This window comes from Sceloporus undulatus, chromosome 3 (assembly GCF_019175285.1).
Source record: "Sceloporus undulatus isolate JIND9_A2432 ecotype Alabama chromosome 3, SceUnd_v1.1, whole genome shotgun sequence".
NCBI classification, from domain to species: domain Eukaryota; kingdom Metazoa; phylum Chordata; class Lepidosauria; order Squamata; family Phrynosomatidae; genus Sceloporus; species Sceloporus undulatus.
This window is the reverse complement of record NC_056524.1, coordinates 65472639-65486447: the sequence shown is the minus strand read 5'-3', so window position 1 is coordinate 65486447 and position 13809 is coordinate 65472639. Positions and strand designations below refer to the sequence as shown.

General features: G+C 40.6%; 1 protein-coding gene across 2 annotated transcripts; it reads right to left on the bottom strand.

Annotated features, from left to right (window-relative positions):
• Positions 1-6: 6 nt before the first annotated feature.
• On the bottom strand, positions 7-13471 carry C3H21orf62 (chromosome 3 C21orf62 homolog). 2 transcript variants are annotated; one of them, XM_042460871.1, is made up of 3 exons: positions 12333-13471; positions 11910-12015; positions 7-2515 (listed from the first exon to the last, which is right to left on the bottom strand). In XM_042460871.1, exon 3 carries the CDS (start codon positions 1915-1917, stop codon positions 1240-1242), a length of 678 nt encoding a protein of 225 aa, XP_042316805.1. In that variant the 5' UTR covers positions 1918-2515; positions 11910-12015; positions 12333-13471; the 3' UTR covers positions 7-1239. The 2 variants fall into 2 exon arrangements, with proteins under 2 accessions (XP_042316805.1, XP_042316804.1); XM_042460870.1 differs by having other exon boundaries at positions 11910-13471.
• Between the last annotated feature and the right edge of the window lie 338 nt (positions 13472-13809).

Genomic DNA, 13809 nt, shown 5'->3' with positions numbered 1-13809 from the left:
AAAAAAACAGAGTAGTAGTGCTAGAATTAATTTAACAATTACAAACCACTTTACAACTCTCTTTCACTCATTGTAAATCAGCCATGAAAATAAAGAAAAACCACTTATTAAAAACCACAAAAAAGTAACTCTGTTGAGTGCAAAGTTTATATACAGTAGGTTATAAAACCATACATAGATATGGATACATGCTTGTTCACACTGTGTACTGAGCTTCATATCCCAAATCCTAAATACTAGTCATGTCTCAAAGAGCAGTTACCAAGGGCAATTATTATCTGGTAGTCATGTGTTAAGAGACATGGTTTTACAAGAAGAGATAAATGTCAAATTGCAACAATGCTGTAATGACTGCTCCATGTGAAACTCATCTTGATTTTCATTTATGTCATTTCTAAAACTGACATGTTTTGTCTGGAGGGAAAAATCCCTTAATGCGACATGAGTTTTCCCCTGTATTTACTTTTTTATTTAATATATAACATCTTACTAATATATGCAGTCATCCCTTCTAATTTGCGGACTTGGAGTCCGCAGTATCACTTTTCACAATGGGAAGGTGGGGAGGGATTAAAATGGTGCATGTACCCTTTATAATAGCTTTGAATATATGGTAATATGCTAATTTCCATTTTTTGTGGGGGGGTGGGATCCGGAACGGATCCCCCGCGAAAATGGAGATACAGCTGTGTGAGTGTGTGTGTGTATGTATGTATGTATGTATGAAATAAAAAAGTAAATTCTGGGCAAAAACTCATGTCACATTAAGGGACTCTCTCTCTCTCTCTCTATATATATATATATATATATATAATATCTGAAGTTTTCAATGGAGCAATTCTAGCATAATTTACTTGACATTAATGGCCAGTACAGATATTTTACCCACAAGCCAAAGAATTAGATTAGTTTGAGCGCATATTAAAACTAGTTTGTATCACCATGTTTAGAAATGTGTTCCTTTTAAAAAGTGTACTGTACAAGAAGGGCCCATCACTGTGCCCATGTTCTGAGCTAGCATTGTGAGAGATGTTCATATATTGAACACAATGGTCTTAGTAGCAGGCAAATTCTGATAGAAATGTAGACCATTTGAAGTGTGTGGTTGAAAAGTGATGAGCCTGTCTAGTTTACTGAAATAATAACTCTGGAACTAAAGTTAATCCGGCTTCCTAAAAGAAAGAATAGCATCTCGTGATGGCCTACAACTGCACTGCAGAAATGGCCAAGGCTATTGTTTCAGTAAATGAATGTTATAATACAGCTGTTATTTCTAGTGAGATATGTATCCAAATGTGGCAGATGTGGAAATTGCTCTGTGATGTTTGAAATATTTTCCACACTGTAGGATTTCAATGGGGCATAGCCATTAAAAAGAGATGTGTCCAAAATAGCAATGTGAGTGTTCAGGTTCCTGTCTCTGCATGACACCTTTAACCTCTCTTCTGTTCCATAGTCACGACTACTGCAGATTGTTAAACTTTGCTCTTGTAACTGACCATTGATATCACTTCTTATTTGTAGTCTTTGTAATCCCCAAATAGTCAGATATTTTGTTGAGAGAGGAATAGTGCCACAGAGTGAGAGCTTCAGGTCATACACAGCTGTAAAGTTTAACACCATTCCCAGCATGGATAGTTCTGTGAACCAAATCGTCAGATGACTGTAGTAGGTTTTGTCAATCATGTAAGGCAAAACAGTTTTACAGTTGCAAATCAGATTTGCCAGACTGTAATCACAGTCATTTTCACTGATAGCATCTGGACAAGTGCAATTGCGAATTGCATTTTCCTTAGTGAAAATCAGTGTGTTATTCTTTTGACCTTTTGCAAAGCTGTCCACACAGTAGCTTAAGAAGCCAACCAAAAAGAGATAGTGTGTGTAGGCAAATACCATCATCATTATTGCAGGGTTCATAGCTCTGGCAACCTCATCGCTTTAAATCAGTGGATCTTATAAAGACCGACACTGAGAATACTGAAAATAAATATGCCTTTAATACCATAGAGTGCTTGTAGGATTCAAAGGAATTTTCTTCCACAGATTTTCTGTCTTGTCTATTTATATTTGGTTTACATTTGGTCTAGCCAAGACCATACTAAATCTGAGGTTAGAGCAGTACAAAAAATATTTTGGTGGTAATTCTTGCAGTACAGTGCTCACTTCCATTGGGAATAATAGTGGTCTGGTTCACGGGATCATTACAAGGGCAGATGAAATAAAGCTTATTGAGTAAATATGCTAAGTAATACAGTATGCTAAGTAATAAACACACTGTTGATGATGAACTTCACACCTCCATTCATCAGTTTCAGTCTGAAGTTTTGTTTGTGAAGTGTTTAATGAAATAACCAAATAAAAGACGCACTTTGAATAATTTTTTCCCAACAATTTCCACAAAATACAGAATAGTGTGTGTCTCTTGTTCTTCTAATGGTACTTCTCTGCATGCACTTCTTCTATCTGGAATAGCTGTGGTTAAGCATCTAGACAAAATGCAGCTACTTCACAGAATCTGAAACAAGTAAGTAAATTTTATTTGTTTGGCCACACTCCCTAAAACAGTAAGTTACCAAAGAACAAAAAATGTGGGGGAGATATACTGTATTCAAAGGCCAATCTATGGAGGATAATAAGACAAGCACCAGCTGCAAAGCATCATTGGTATTGCTGATATCACTGATGCTGTATGCATACAAGTCAGAATTCTCCTTTCTAAATGGGTTCTGCAGACTACCCTGCAACCCATCTTTCCATGAAAGCTACAATTCTTGGACAGTTGCTGAAGTGTGGTCTATCATAGTGTGGTTTGTACTATGACTGGACCTATTATAGCTCATATGGCCAGAGAATGTTGTGCTGGTCTTTTTTTTTAATGTAACTTTTATGTGAAGACATATTTCCGTTTAAAACTAGCAACCTTGCTGAGCCATGTTCTGAGGCTTGGTCATTTCAAGCTGTGCATTTGGCTCTGCCATCACATGCTTACAATCCAAAGCAGCCATTTTCTATTATTTGTTGCCCCAAGAGATCATGCCTCATGATTTTTTTCACTTTCCCAGTCATAACATTAAATGATATGAGAGTAGCCCAGAATTTACCCAGCATTTTAGAGGCATATAAATTTATATTGTTTATTCAGGTACTATCTACAGCCAAAAAGAAATAGAAGCGTCAATGAACAAATGAACCTCTTCAAGCAGTTAAAGATAGTCAAGAAGCAAAAGTATAAGGTAACAGTAATAGAGTCAGAACCCTGAATGCAACTATTTAATGATTTGTGCAACGGGACGAGAAGAACTAATATAATAATTGATGCAGAGAAACAGTAGTTGACAATAAGAAAGGAAGAACAAGAGATCTCTTCAATAAGATCCAAGAAATCAAAGCAAAATTTAAATCAAGAGGAGGGATGTCTATGATCAGGAGGGGAACACATTACATAACCAATTAGAAAATATATATATATAACTATATTCTGAAGAACTATATAAACGGAAAGGATGACAGGCTCATTAAAGGAAAAACCATTTGAAGATGAACATACAATTTTAGGAAGTGAAGTGGAAGCTACACTCAAAGCATTTGAAAGCAACAAATCACCACAAACAGATGAAATACCAATAGAGGTGTTTCAAGTAACAGAGACAACCCACTTAAATTGCAACTAAAATCTGTCAACAAATATCGAAAGCAAAAGAATGGCCCACAGATTAGAAAAGTTTGATACATGTTCCAGTCCCCAGGAAGGGGACACCAGGGATTGCAGTGACTACAGGACCATTGCATTAATCTCCTATGCAAGCAATGTGATGCTCAAAATTTTACAACAAAGACTTACCACATAGGGAGCAAGAAATGTCAGATGTCCCAGCTCGGTTCATGAAAGGAAGAGGCAGTAGGGATCATATGCAAACCTGCATAGGTTAATGAAGTGCTCCAAAGAATCTCAAAGAGTTTGCTATATTAAACCTATGCTCTATAGATTATAGCAAACCGTTTGATTGTGAAGATCATGAAAAACTTGGGATAAAGAAATGGGTGTGCCACAACATTTGATTGTCTGGATGCTCAGAACAAAAGGCTACAGAATACAAAGAAAATGTTTTCCAATTGGCGAAGGGGTTAGGCAAGGAGGCATTTTATCAACCTATGTGCTTAACTTGTATGCTGAACATATCATACATTAAGCAGGAAAGCTGGTTTTCTCTCTCCATGTGCTTTGGTGAGATCTGACCTTTTAAACTTGGGATATTGTTGTGGCTCTTGGGGGGAGTGGACAGAAGCCTAATTCTCCTTTAAGTGCTGAGGGAGGCGCGCGCCTAACGGCGCACGAATTGTTTATTTTTATTTTTAAAAAATTGTTATATAGTCAAGGACAATTTGGAGAAGCTGCCTGGGAACATTGTTAGAGGGGCCCTTTAATTTTCCACATTTTCTTTTCCCTTTTCCTTAAGGGGTTGTGGGTACTTCTGCTCAGAGGAAGTGAGTCAGAGACTTGCTCTGAAAGGAGCTAGTCTACATAACTATAAGGCCAGTGAACTGAACTCAAGGACAGAGTTTGGGGACAAAGGCCAAGCCATCAGGGGGTCTTTACACTTGTGTTTAGCAGAGGAAACCCACAGTTTTGCTCAGAGTTTCCTTAAGACTTCTCAATATGGACACTGAAGGCCCTGCTGCAGTCACCTGCAACACCTGTGGGATGTTTGTCTTCTTGCCTAGGGATATGGGGAACTTTACCTGCCCCAAGTGCAAGTTGGTAGCCCTCTTAGAAGAGAAAGTACAGCAGCTGGAGGCCCAGGTAGCTACACTTCAGCATCATAGGGAGGAAGAGGTTGTCCTGACCAGAATGGACCAGATGGTCCTGGACAGGAAACACACAAAGGAAGTTGCTGGGGAAGAGGAGGTCACTTCACACACAACAGAAGTAGATAGTTGGAAGAAGGTCACACACAGAAGTAGGGAAACCAGGGAACATTCTGTAAGCTTACAGCTACAGAATCGATTTCAATCTCTCTCTGCTATCAAGGATGATGAGGAACAGCAGCAGGGACAGACTTCAGGGACAGAGCAGGGGACCCAGAGAGCTCCACCAAAGGGAATGGCTGCTGCTAAGCCTCGGATGAGGCGTGTAGTGGTCATTGGGGACTCTTTGCTGAGAGGCACTGAACCAGTGGTTTGTGGGCCTGACAAGATGTCTCGGGAGGTGTGCTGTCTCCCTGGGGCAAAGATCCGTGATGTGACAGAGAGGCTGACAAGACTGGTCAAGCCTACTGACCATTACCCCTTTCTTTTGGTTCATGTGGGAACCAATGATACTGCAAGGCATAGCCTTCAGAATATCATAAGGGATTATGAGGCTTTGGGTAGGAAGTTGAAAGAGGTGGATGCACAGGTTGTCATCTCCTCTCTTCTGCCAGTCGAAGGGCATGGCCCAGGAAGGGAGAAGAAAATAGTGGATGTAAATGGCTCCGTAGATGGTGCCGCCAAGAACGATTTGGATTCTTGGACCATGGGTTGCGGTTCCATGAGGAGGGACTTCTGGCAAGGGATGGGTTGCATCTCACGCCAGTTGGCAAAAACATTTTTGCCAATAGCCTCAAGAATTTGATCAGGAGGGCTTTAAACTGAGTTATGTGGGGGAGGGAGACAGTATTCTGGAAGGCAAAAAGACTGGAGAAGATAGTCAAACTGACAGAGAGGGAACAAGACAAACAGTGCAAGGACCCAACAGTGGGAGGCAAAAGAACTTGCACAAGCAGCAAGTAAAGGGAACACATGGTCTTAGATGCCTCTACACTAATGCACAGAGCATGGGAAATAAGCATGATGAACTTCAACTCCTGGTACAACAAAGCAAATACGATATAATAGGCATCACTGAAACCTGGTGGGATGAGTCTCATGATTGGAATGTGGAAATAGAGGGGTATAACCTTTTCAAGAGAAACAGGCCAAACAGGAAAGGAGGAGGAATAGCCCTATATGTCAGAGATATTTACACCAGTGAAGAGATCCAGGACATCAATCCTGGAAGCCAGGTGGAGAGCATCTGGATAAAAATTAAAGGGCAGGGAAACAACAAGGATGTTATGGTGGGAGTCTACTACAGACCCCCAAGTCAGACAGAGGAATTGGATGATGACTTTCTAGAACAGATGACCACACACTCAGAAAGGAGAGATGTAGTAGTGATGGGTGACTTCAACTACCCTGATATTTGTTGGAAGTCAAACTCAGCCAGATCCTCAAGGTCTAGTAAATTCCTCACTTGCCTTGGAGACAATTTCATGGTCCAAAAGGTGGAAGAGGCAACAAGGGGATCAGCTATTTTAGATCTGATCCTAACCAACAAGGATGACTTGGTTAATGAAGTGCAAGAGGTGGGATCCTTAGGTGGAAGTGACCATGTTCTCCTGGAGTTTGTTATACAATGGAAAGGAGAAGCCAGGCATAGTCAGACACGCATTCTAGACTTTAGGAGAGCGGATTTCAGTAAACTTAGAGAAATACTGGGTGCGATCCCATGGTCAGGAATACTAAAAGAGAAGGGAGTTCAAGATGGATGGGAGTTTCTCAAAAGGGAGATACTGAAGGCACAAATTAAAACAGTTCCAGTGAGAAAGAAAAATGGGAGATGTCGCAAGAACCCAGGATGGATGACAAAGGAACTTTCAGCTCAGCTAAATTTTAAACGGAACATGTATAAAAAATGGAAAAATGGGGAAATCACCAAAGAGGAATTCAAACAAATAGCTAGCAAGTGTAGAGATAAGGTCAGAAAAGCCAAAGCACAGAATGAACTCAGGCTTGCTAGAGAGGTTAAGAACAACAAAAAGGGCTTTTTTGGATATGTCCGCAGCAAAAGGAAGAAGAAGGAAACGGTAGGGCCACTGCGTGGAGAAGATGGCAAAATGCTAACAGAAGACAGAGAAAAGGCAGAATTACTCAACACTTTCTTTGCCTCAGTCTTCTCAGAAAAGGCAAAGGGTGCTCAACCTGAGGATAATGGAGCAGAGGACAGAATAGGGGAATTTCAGCACAAAATAAGTAAAGAGATAGTACAGGAATACCTGTTTAACCTAAATGAATTTAAGTCTCCAGGACCAGATGAGCTACATCCAAGGGTATTAAAAGAACTGGCTAATGTAATATCGGAGCCATTGGCAATAACCTTTGAAAACTCCTGGAGAACAGGAAAAGTCCCAGCAGACTGGCGGAGGGCAAACGTTGTCCCCATCTTCAAAAAGGGGAAAAAAGAGGATCCCAACAATTATCGTCCAGTTAGTCTGACATCAGCACTAGGAAAGATTCTGGAGCAGATCATTAAACAGAGAGTCTGTGAACATCTAGAAGCCAATGCCATAATCACAAAAAGTCAACATGGATTTCAGAGAAACAAGTCATGCCAGACAAATCTAATCTCTTTCTTTGATAAAATTACCAGCTTGGTAGATGAAGGAATGCTGTGGATATAGTATATCTTGATTTCAGTAAGGCCTTTGACAGGGTTCCCCATGACATTCTCACAAACAAACTTGTAAAATGTGGGCTGGACAAGGCAACTGTTAAGTGGATTTGTAATTGGTTGACCGGTCGAACCCAAAGGGTGCTCAACAATGGCACCTTTTCATCCTGGAGAGAAGTAACCAGTGGAGTCCCACAGGGCTCTGTCCTGGGCCCAGTACTGTTCAACATCTTTATCAATGACTTGGAGGAAAAAATTGGGGGAATACTTATCAAATTTGCAGATGACACTAAAGTAGGAGGAATAGCTAATACTCCAGAGGACAGGATCAAAATTCAAAATGACCTGAATAGACTAGAAAGCTGGGCCAGAGCTAACAGAATGAACTTCAACAGGGAGAAATGTAAGGTACTGCACTTAGGGCGAAAAAATGAAATGCACAGATATAGGATGGGAGACACCTGGCTTAAGGAGACAACATGTGAAAGGGATCTAGGAGTCCAAGTAGACCACAAGTTGAACATGAGTCAACAGTGTGATGCGGCAGCTAACAAGGCCAATGCGATTTTAGGCTGCATCAATAGAAGTATCGTATCTAGATCCAGTAATAGTGCCACTATATTCTGCTCTGGTCAGGCCCCACCTGGAATATTGTGTCCAGTTCTGGGCGCCACAATTCAAAAAGGACATTGAGAAACTGGAGCGTGTCCAAAGGAGGGCGACTAAAATGGTGAAAGGTCTGGAAACCTTGCCCTATGAGGAACGACTCAGGGAGCTGGGGATGTTTAGCCTGGAGAAGAGAAGGTTAAGAGGTGATATGATAGCCCTATTTAAATACTTGAAGGGATGTCATATTGAGGAGGGAGCAAACTTGTTTTCTGCTGCTCCAGAGACTAGGACCCGGAGCAATGGATGCAAGCTACAGGAAAGGAGATTCCACCTCAACATTAGGAGGAATTTCCTGACAGTAAGGGCTGTTCGACAGTGGAACACACTTCCTCGGAGTGTAGTGGAGTCTCCCTCCTTGGAGGTCTTCAAACAGAGGCTGGATGGCCATCTGTCGACGATGCTTTGATCTGGATTTCCTGCATGGCAGTGGGTTGGACTGGATGGCCCTTGCGGTCTCTTCCAACTCTATGATTCTATGATTCTAGGATTAGACTCAGAGGAAGGAGATGTGAAAACTGGAGGAAAGAACATCAATAATTGAAGAAATGCAGATGACACCATACTACTACCAGTAAATTGCAAAGACATTAAATGATTACTGAAGAAAGTCAAGTGCTAAGGCAGGGTTACAGATGAACATTAAGAAAACAAAAATAATAACCACAAATGATTTACATCACAGTAAAGTAGACAATGAAGACAATGAAATAGTTCAAGATTTTCTATACCTTGGGTCAGCCATTAATCAGAATGGACACTAAAGTCAAAGAATCAGAAGAAGATTTGTACTTGAAAGGGCAATTATGAAGGAACTAGGCAAGATCCTGTAATATAAAAATATATCATTTAATACTAAAATAAGAATTGTCTGTGCCATATATTTCTCACTTCTATGTATGGTTGTGAAAGCTGGACAGTGAAGAAAGCTGATAGGAAGAAAATCAACTCATTTGAAATGTGGTGCTGCAGAAGAATTATACGGATAAAAAGTCTAATAAATGCATCCTAGAGCAAATCATGCTTGAACTCTCCCTAGAAACCTAGGCGGGTTACAGATCGCCTGTTTGGGGCGGCGTGCACCCGCCCCTTTCCCCACTGTATCGGGGCCTCAGCTGCCAGACCGGCAGCCTCCGAGGCCCCGATCTGCCACTTTCCAGGCTGCGGGGAAGCTGCAAAAGGCCGCTTCCCTGCAGCCTGGAAAGGGGTGTCCTTGGGGCTTCAAGCCCCAAGGACACTCGGTGACGGCGGGGAGGAGTCGAAAGGGGCCGCTTGGCCCCTTTCTCCTCTGCGTTGCTGGTGCAGCCGTCTGAAGGCTGCGCCCAGCGACACAAACCCAGAAGGAGCTCCGAAACGGAGCTCCTTCCGGGGTCGCGGAAAGGGCGCCCTGGCACGGCCCCAATACGTCACAATCACGCCGCCTCATTTGGAGGCGGCGCGGTCGTGACGTGATGGCGGCTGTGTGGAATGGCCACTGCCATTTTCTACATGCAGAGCGCGTACAAGTGTTAGGGGGGTGCAGAAGCACCGCCCCTTCCTAACCCTAGTATGCACTCCGCGCGTACTTTCTGGCGGTCTGTAACCCGCCCTAGATAACTAAACTGAGACTGTCATACTTTGAACATACTGAGAGAAGGCATGACTCACTAGAAAAGACAATAATGCTTGGTAAGACAGAAGGCAGTAGACCACATTATAGACTCCATTAAGGAAGCTACAGCCCTGAGTCTGCAAGATCTGAACAGGGCAGTTGGTGAGAGGGTGATTTGAGAGGTCTCTCATTCATAGGATCGCCATGTCAAGGTTGACTTGAGGGCAGTTAACAAGTGGAGAAGAAGTAAGAAGTGAAGGCCTTGTGTACAGATATTATCTTTCTCCCTGTCTTTAGTAAGTCAGAAAGATTTTTTTCTTCTAAAACCCAGTATTTGATCCACTTCCTTCATTCATGTCACTTCTACAATATACTAGAGATGCTAATAGAAGGTGCAGTCAATGCTCAATTTCAAAGGTCAAGTTCGTCTTGGCTCCAACTCTTTTGAGGTCAGTAGAATTCCCTGAGTAATAAATCTAGTCACACATGTCTAAGAGTTCCATCATGCATTAACAAGCAGATCCAATTACTCTTCTAACAAATTTTCCCCTTGATGTTCTTTTATTTTGAGCTTTGTTTCTAGTCTCTGAAACAAGTAAAGCAAAACATCTCCAGTATCAAGACTGTGCTATATACAGGCCAATATTTTTCTTAATATGTTATTGTTCTTTGAACGTATTTGCAACTAACATGCAGTAATACACAAAAAGAGTAAACAATGATATTAGGTTCTGCACAAAAAAATAACAATGGACATCATTGATGAGCAATACCAGGTGTGCATGCATGTGCATGTATGTAATATTTTTGCAAGAGACCTGACAATAGAAATTACCATTAGGTTCTGTTTCAGCTTTTGTGCCACCTATTTGTTTCCACTCATTCACCTAAAAGAAGGCTCTTACATCCTAGGCAATGTCCAAGACATTTGGGTGCCTGCATATATTCAAATGGTGCTCTGCCTACAGACAGTAAGCAAATTATATAATTGACCATTTTGTTACCCTTTCATTATGTTCAAAATCTGTCATTTAGGGCAGCAAACCTATTTTGATAATGATATGAAGTGGCTATGAGACTTTCTCATAGAAAGAGTGAATGACAACCTTGGAAGATAAAACCTGCTTCTCACCATGCTGGGTTAAAGTAGAGGTGACAGTCCATGCTCCATGGCACAATTATGGCAATATGAAACAATTAAGCCAGTATGGCTTCCATGGCTAAGAGGTATTGTTTGTTAGAGGGGCTGCTGATCCATAGCCTAAGAAATTTAATTTTCATTAACAAAAAAATAAAGAGGCTGACTGGCACTATAAAGCATAGGAGTAACACCAGTGTTATCTTTATTTTCCCAGAATGCCTCTGGGTATTCTTAGAAATGCTCCCTCAGTGCTTTTAGAAATTAAAAATAGAGGGCAATTGCAGGTTAGAGCTTTGGTTTCAAGTAAGTCTAACTCTCCAGAAATAGACAAAACAGAAAATAAAAGGGCTAGTAAAGTGGGCTAGGAAGGATGACACTGAAGTGCGGATGGACTGTGCATAATAGTAGGAAGCAAGACAAGTGCTTTACGTCTTTTATGCATATGTGTAGTGTTGGTGTGTGTGGTATGCACATGTCTCTAAACATCAATTTTTCTTCAGTATTGAGCATTATTTGATGGCCTTTGTCTTATGTTGCTTGGTGAAGTCTCTGAGACTCATCTATTTGTCTGCTGGGAAATGGGACCTGGAAACTGACATTAAAGGAGCAGTTTGGGGGTTTGGAGAGCAGCCCCTCCACTCTGGTTTGTACTTACATTTTTGGTGAAGTTGCTTGTCTTTTAGTCTTCTTAGTTTCCCCTCTGCAAACTAGAGGTTTTGTGGCTTGTTGAACACACCACAGCTGTCATTTTATGAATGTGCAAGCTACTCCACCATAGCAATCACTTTTTGATAGCACCCACATTCTAATGTTCACTGACAACTTTCCAAACATGCTCCAGAAGGTTAAAGATCTCTGGTTTATTCTATCTAGGACTGTGATTGTGACTCTATCATGCAAAACAGCCCAGTTGTTTTAGTATCACAGTCCCTCATGTGTCACAATAGGTGATTTCCTTTTTTCCTTTAAGAAATAAAAAAGTTTAAAGTAAAGAAACCCCTCATTCATTCATTCATTCATTCATTTCCCCCCTATTTACTCACCTCAGGCTTTGATTTGAGTCACAGGACTTAACTGAATTCTTCTGCGCAAGCCATTCTCTGTGAGGACATTCCTTTGGAAATGTTTGTTTGCCTTTTCCGATTGTCACTGCAACATAAATTAGTATTTGTGGGTCTTTAATAAAAAAAAGTATCTTTGTGTCTCATCAGTATCACCCATGAAATGCCTATTCTGAGAGACATGCTCCTCTCTGATAATATCTGCTATTTACACTGCACTGACACTTGATCCATTGGTTACCTGCACAGAGGGGTGCGTGCATATATTCATGTGCATGGGTGTTACAAGACTCTTACTCAAATTACTGCTTGCATCATTTAGCATTTGTGGAAACAGTATCACTGTAGTGTCTATCAAGCTGTTCTTTTTGACAGCAGAAAATGTGTTTGACAACATCAACAAACCCTGTTACAATCAATCACAGCTCCTGTTCTTCATGCATCTTTTGATGCACCTTTATCTTAACTGGAGAGAGAGAGAGAGAGAGAACATGTGTAAGAGCTACAGCTCTTGTTCTAAATGCTTTTATACCTATGAGGCCCATATAAAACAAATTCTCTAAGTATAATATAATTTAAAATAGAACAAGAGCATAATAAAATACAGTACAACAACAACAAAAAAACCACATAGAAATACATTGGAAAATAAGGCAATGACAATACTGGTACACTGGCCCCTTAGTGTAACTGGTGTTTGGTTCCCTGATCCCCCGTGGATATCAAAATCCATAAATGCTCAAGTCTTGTTACATGCAGTGGCACAGTGAAATGGTATCCCTTATATAAAATAGCAAAATCAATTTTTTTGTTGAAATTGATATATTTTTGGAATATTTTAAAAACATTGATAGTTGAAATAATGAATAAAGGGTCCATGGATATGAAGGGCCGACTATTCAAAAGCAACACCAAGCCAACATGATAATAATATGGTAGAAAAAAGAACCTCAAATAAGCAAAAAAATAAATCAAGAATTAAAACAGTCAGCATGTGATCAGAATTAAAATAACAAGGATTTAAACATTTGCCATTTAAGTGAAAGAACAGTTATCAGGTTTCTGTAAGTTATGTGCCTTTGGAGAAATATACTATATCTTTTAGTGGCATACATGAGTCAGATCACTTGTTAAGATCACCTCTGAAATAAGCAACACCAAATATGGACTATACCAAAACGTGTACAGCCATATCCACGGGGGTTTCATCCTCAGATTCAAGCACCCACAGCTTCAAAATATTTATTAAAAATATAAATTCTAATAAGAAATCTTTGACTTTGCCATTTTATGTAAGAGGCACCATTTTACTATACCACTGTATTTAGTGGGAAATGAACATCCATGTTTTTTTGTATTCAGGAGGGATCCTGGAACCAAACCCCAATGGATACCAAGTGCCCACTGTAGAATTCAGGCTCTTTGGAGAGCTGCAGAAAGACAGAGTATATGCAGAGTATAGAACAAACTATAGTACAGTTGTCCCTCCACATTTGCTGGGGTTAGGGGCACAGGACCCCCGTGAATGTGGAAAAACAACAAGTAACAAAAACACTATGTTTTTACCTGAGAAAACACCTCTCTAAGAATCTTTAGGTCCTCCAGTGCAACCCTATTGTGAACATCTGCCAGATATTTACCATAGAATTGCACTGGAGGAGCTACAAATGCCTAGTGGAGTGTTCTCTCTAGGAATCCCTAGGTCCTTCAATGCGACCTTTGGTTAAAATTGACCATAGAGTTGCACTGGAGGACCTAGATATTCCTAGAGAGAACATATTAATAAAATCCATGAATAATAAAATCCGCAAAAGTCAAAGCCACATATGTAGAGGGACGAATGTACTTTTCTTTCACTTTTCCATATATGAAAATGTCAAGG

Coding starts and splice junctions, on each gene's coding strand:
- C3H21orf62 (XM_042460870.1), bottom strand. CDS start 1,917: ATGAACCCTGCAATAATGATGATGGTATTTGCCTACACACACTATCTC.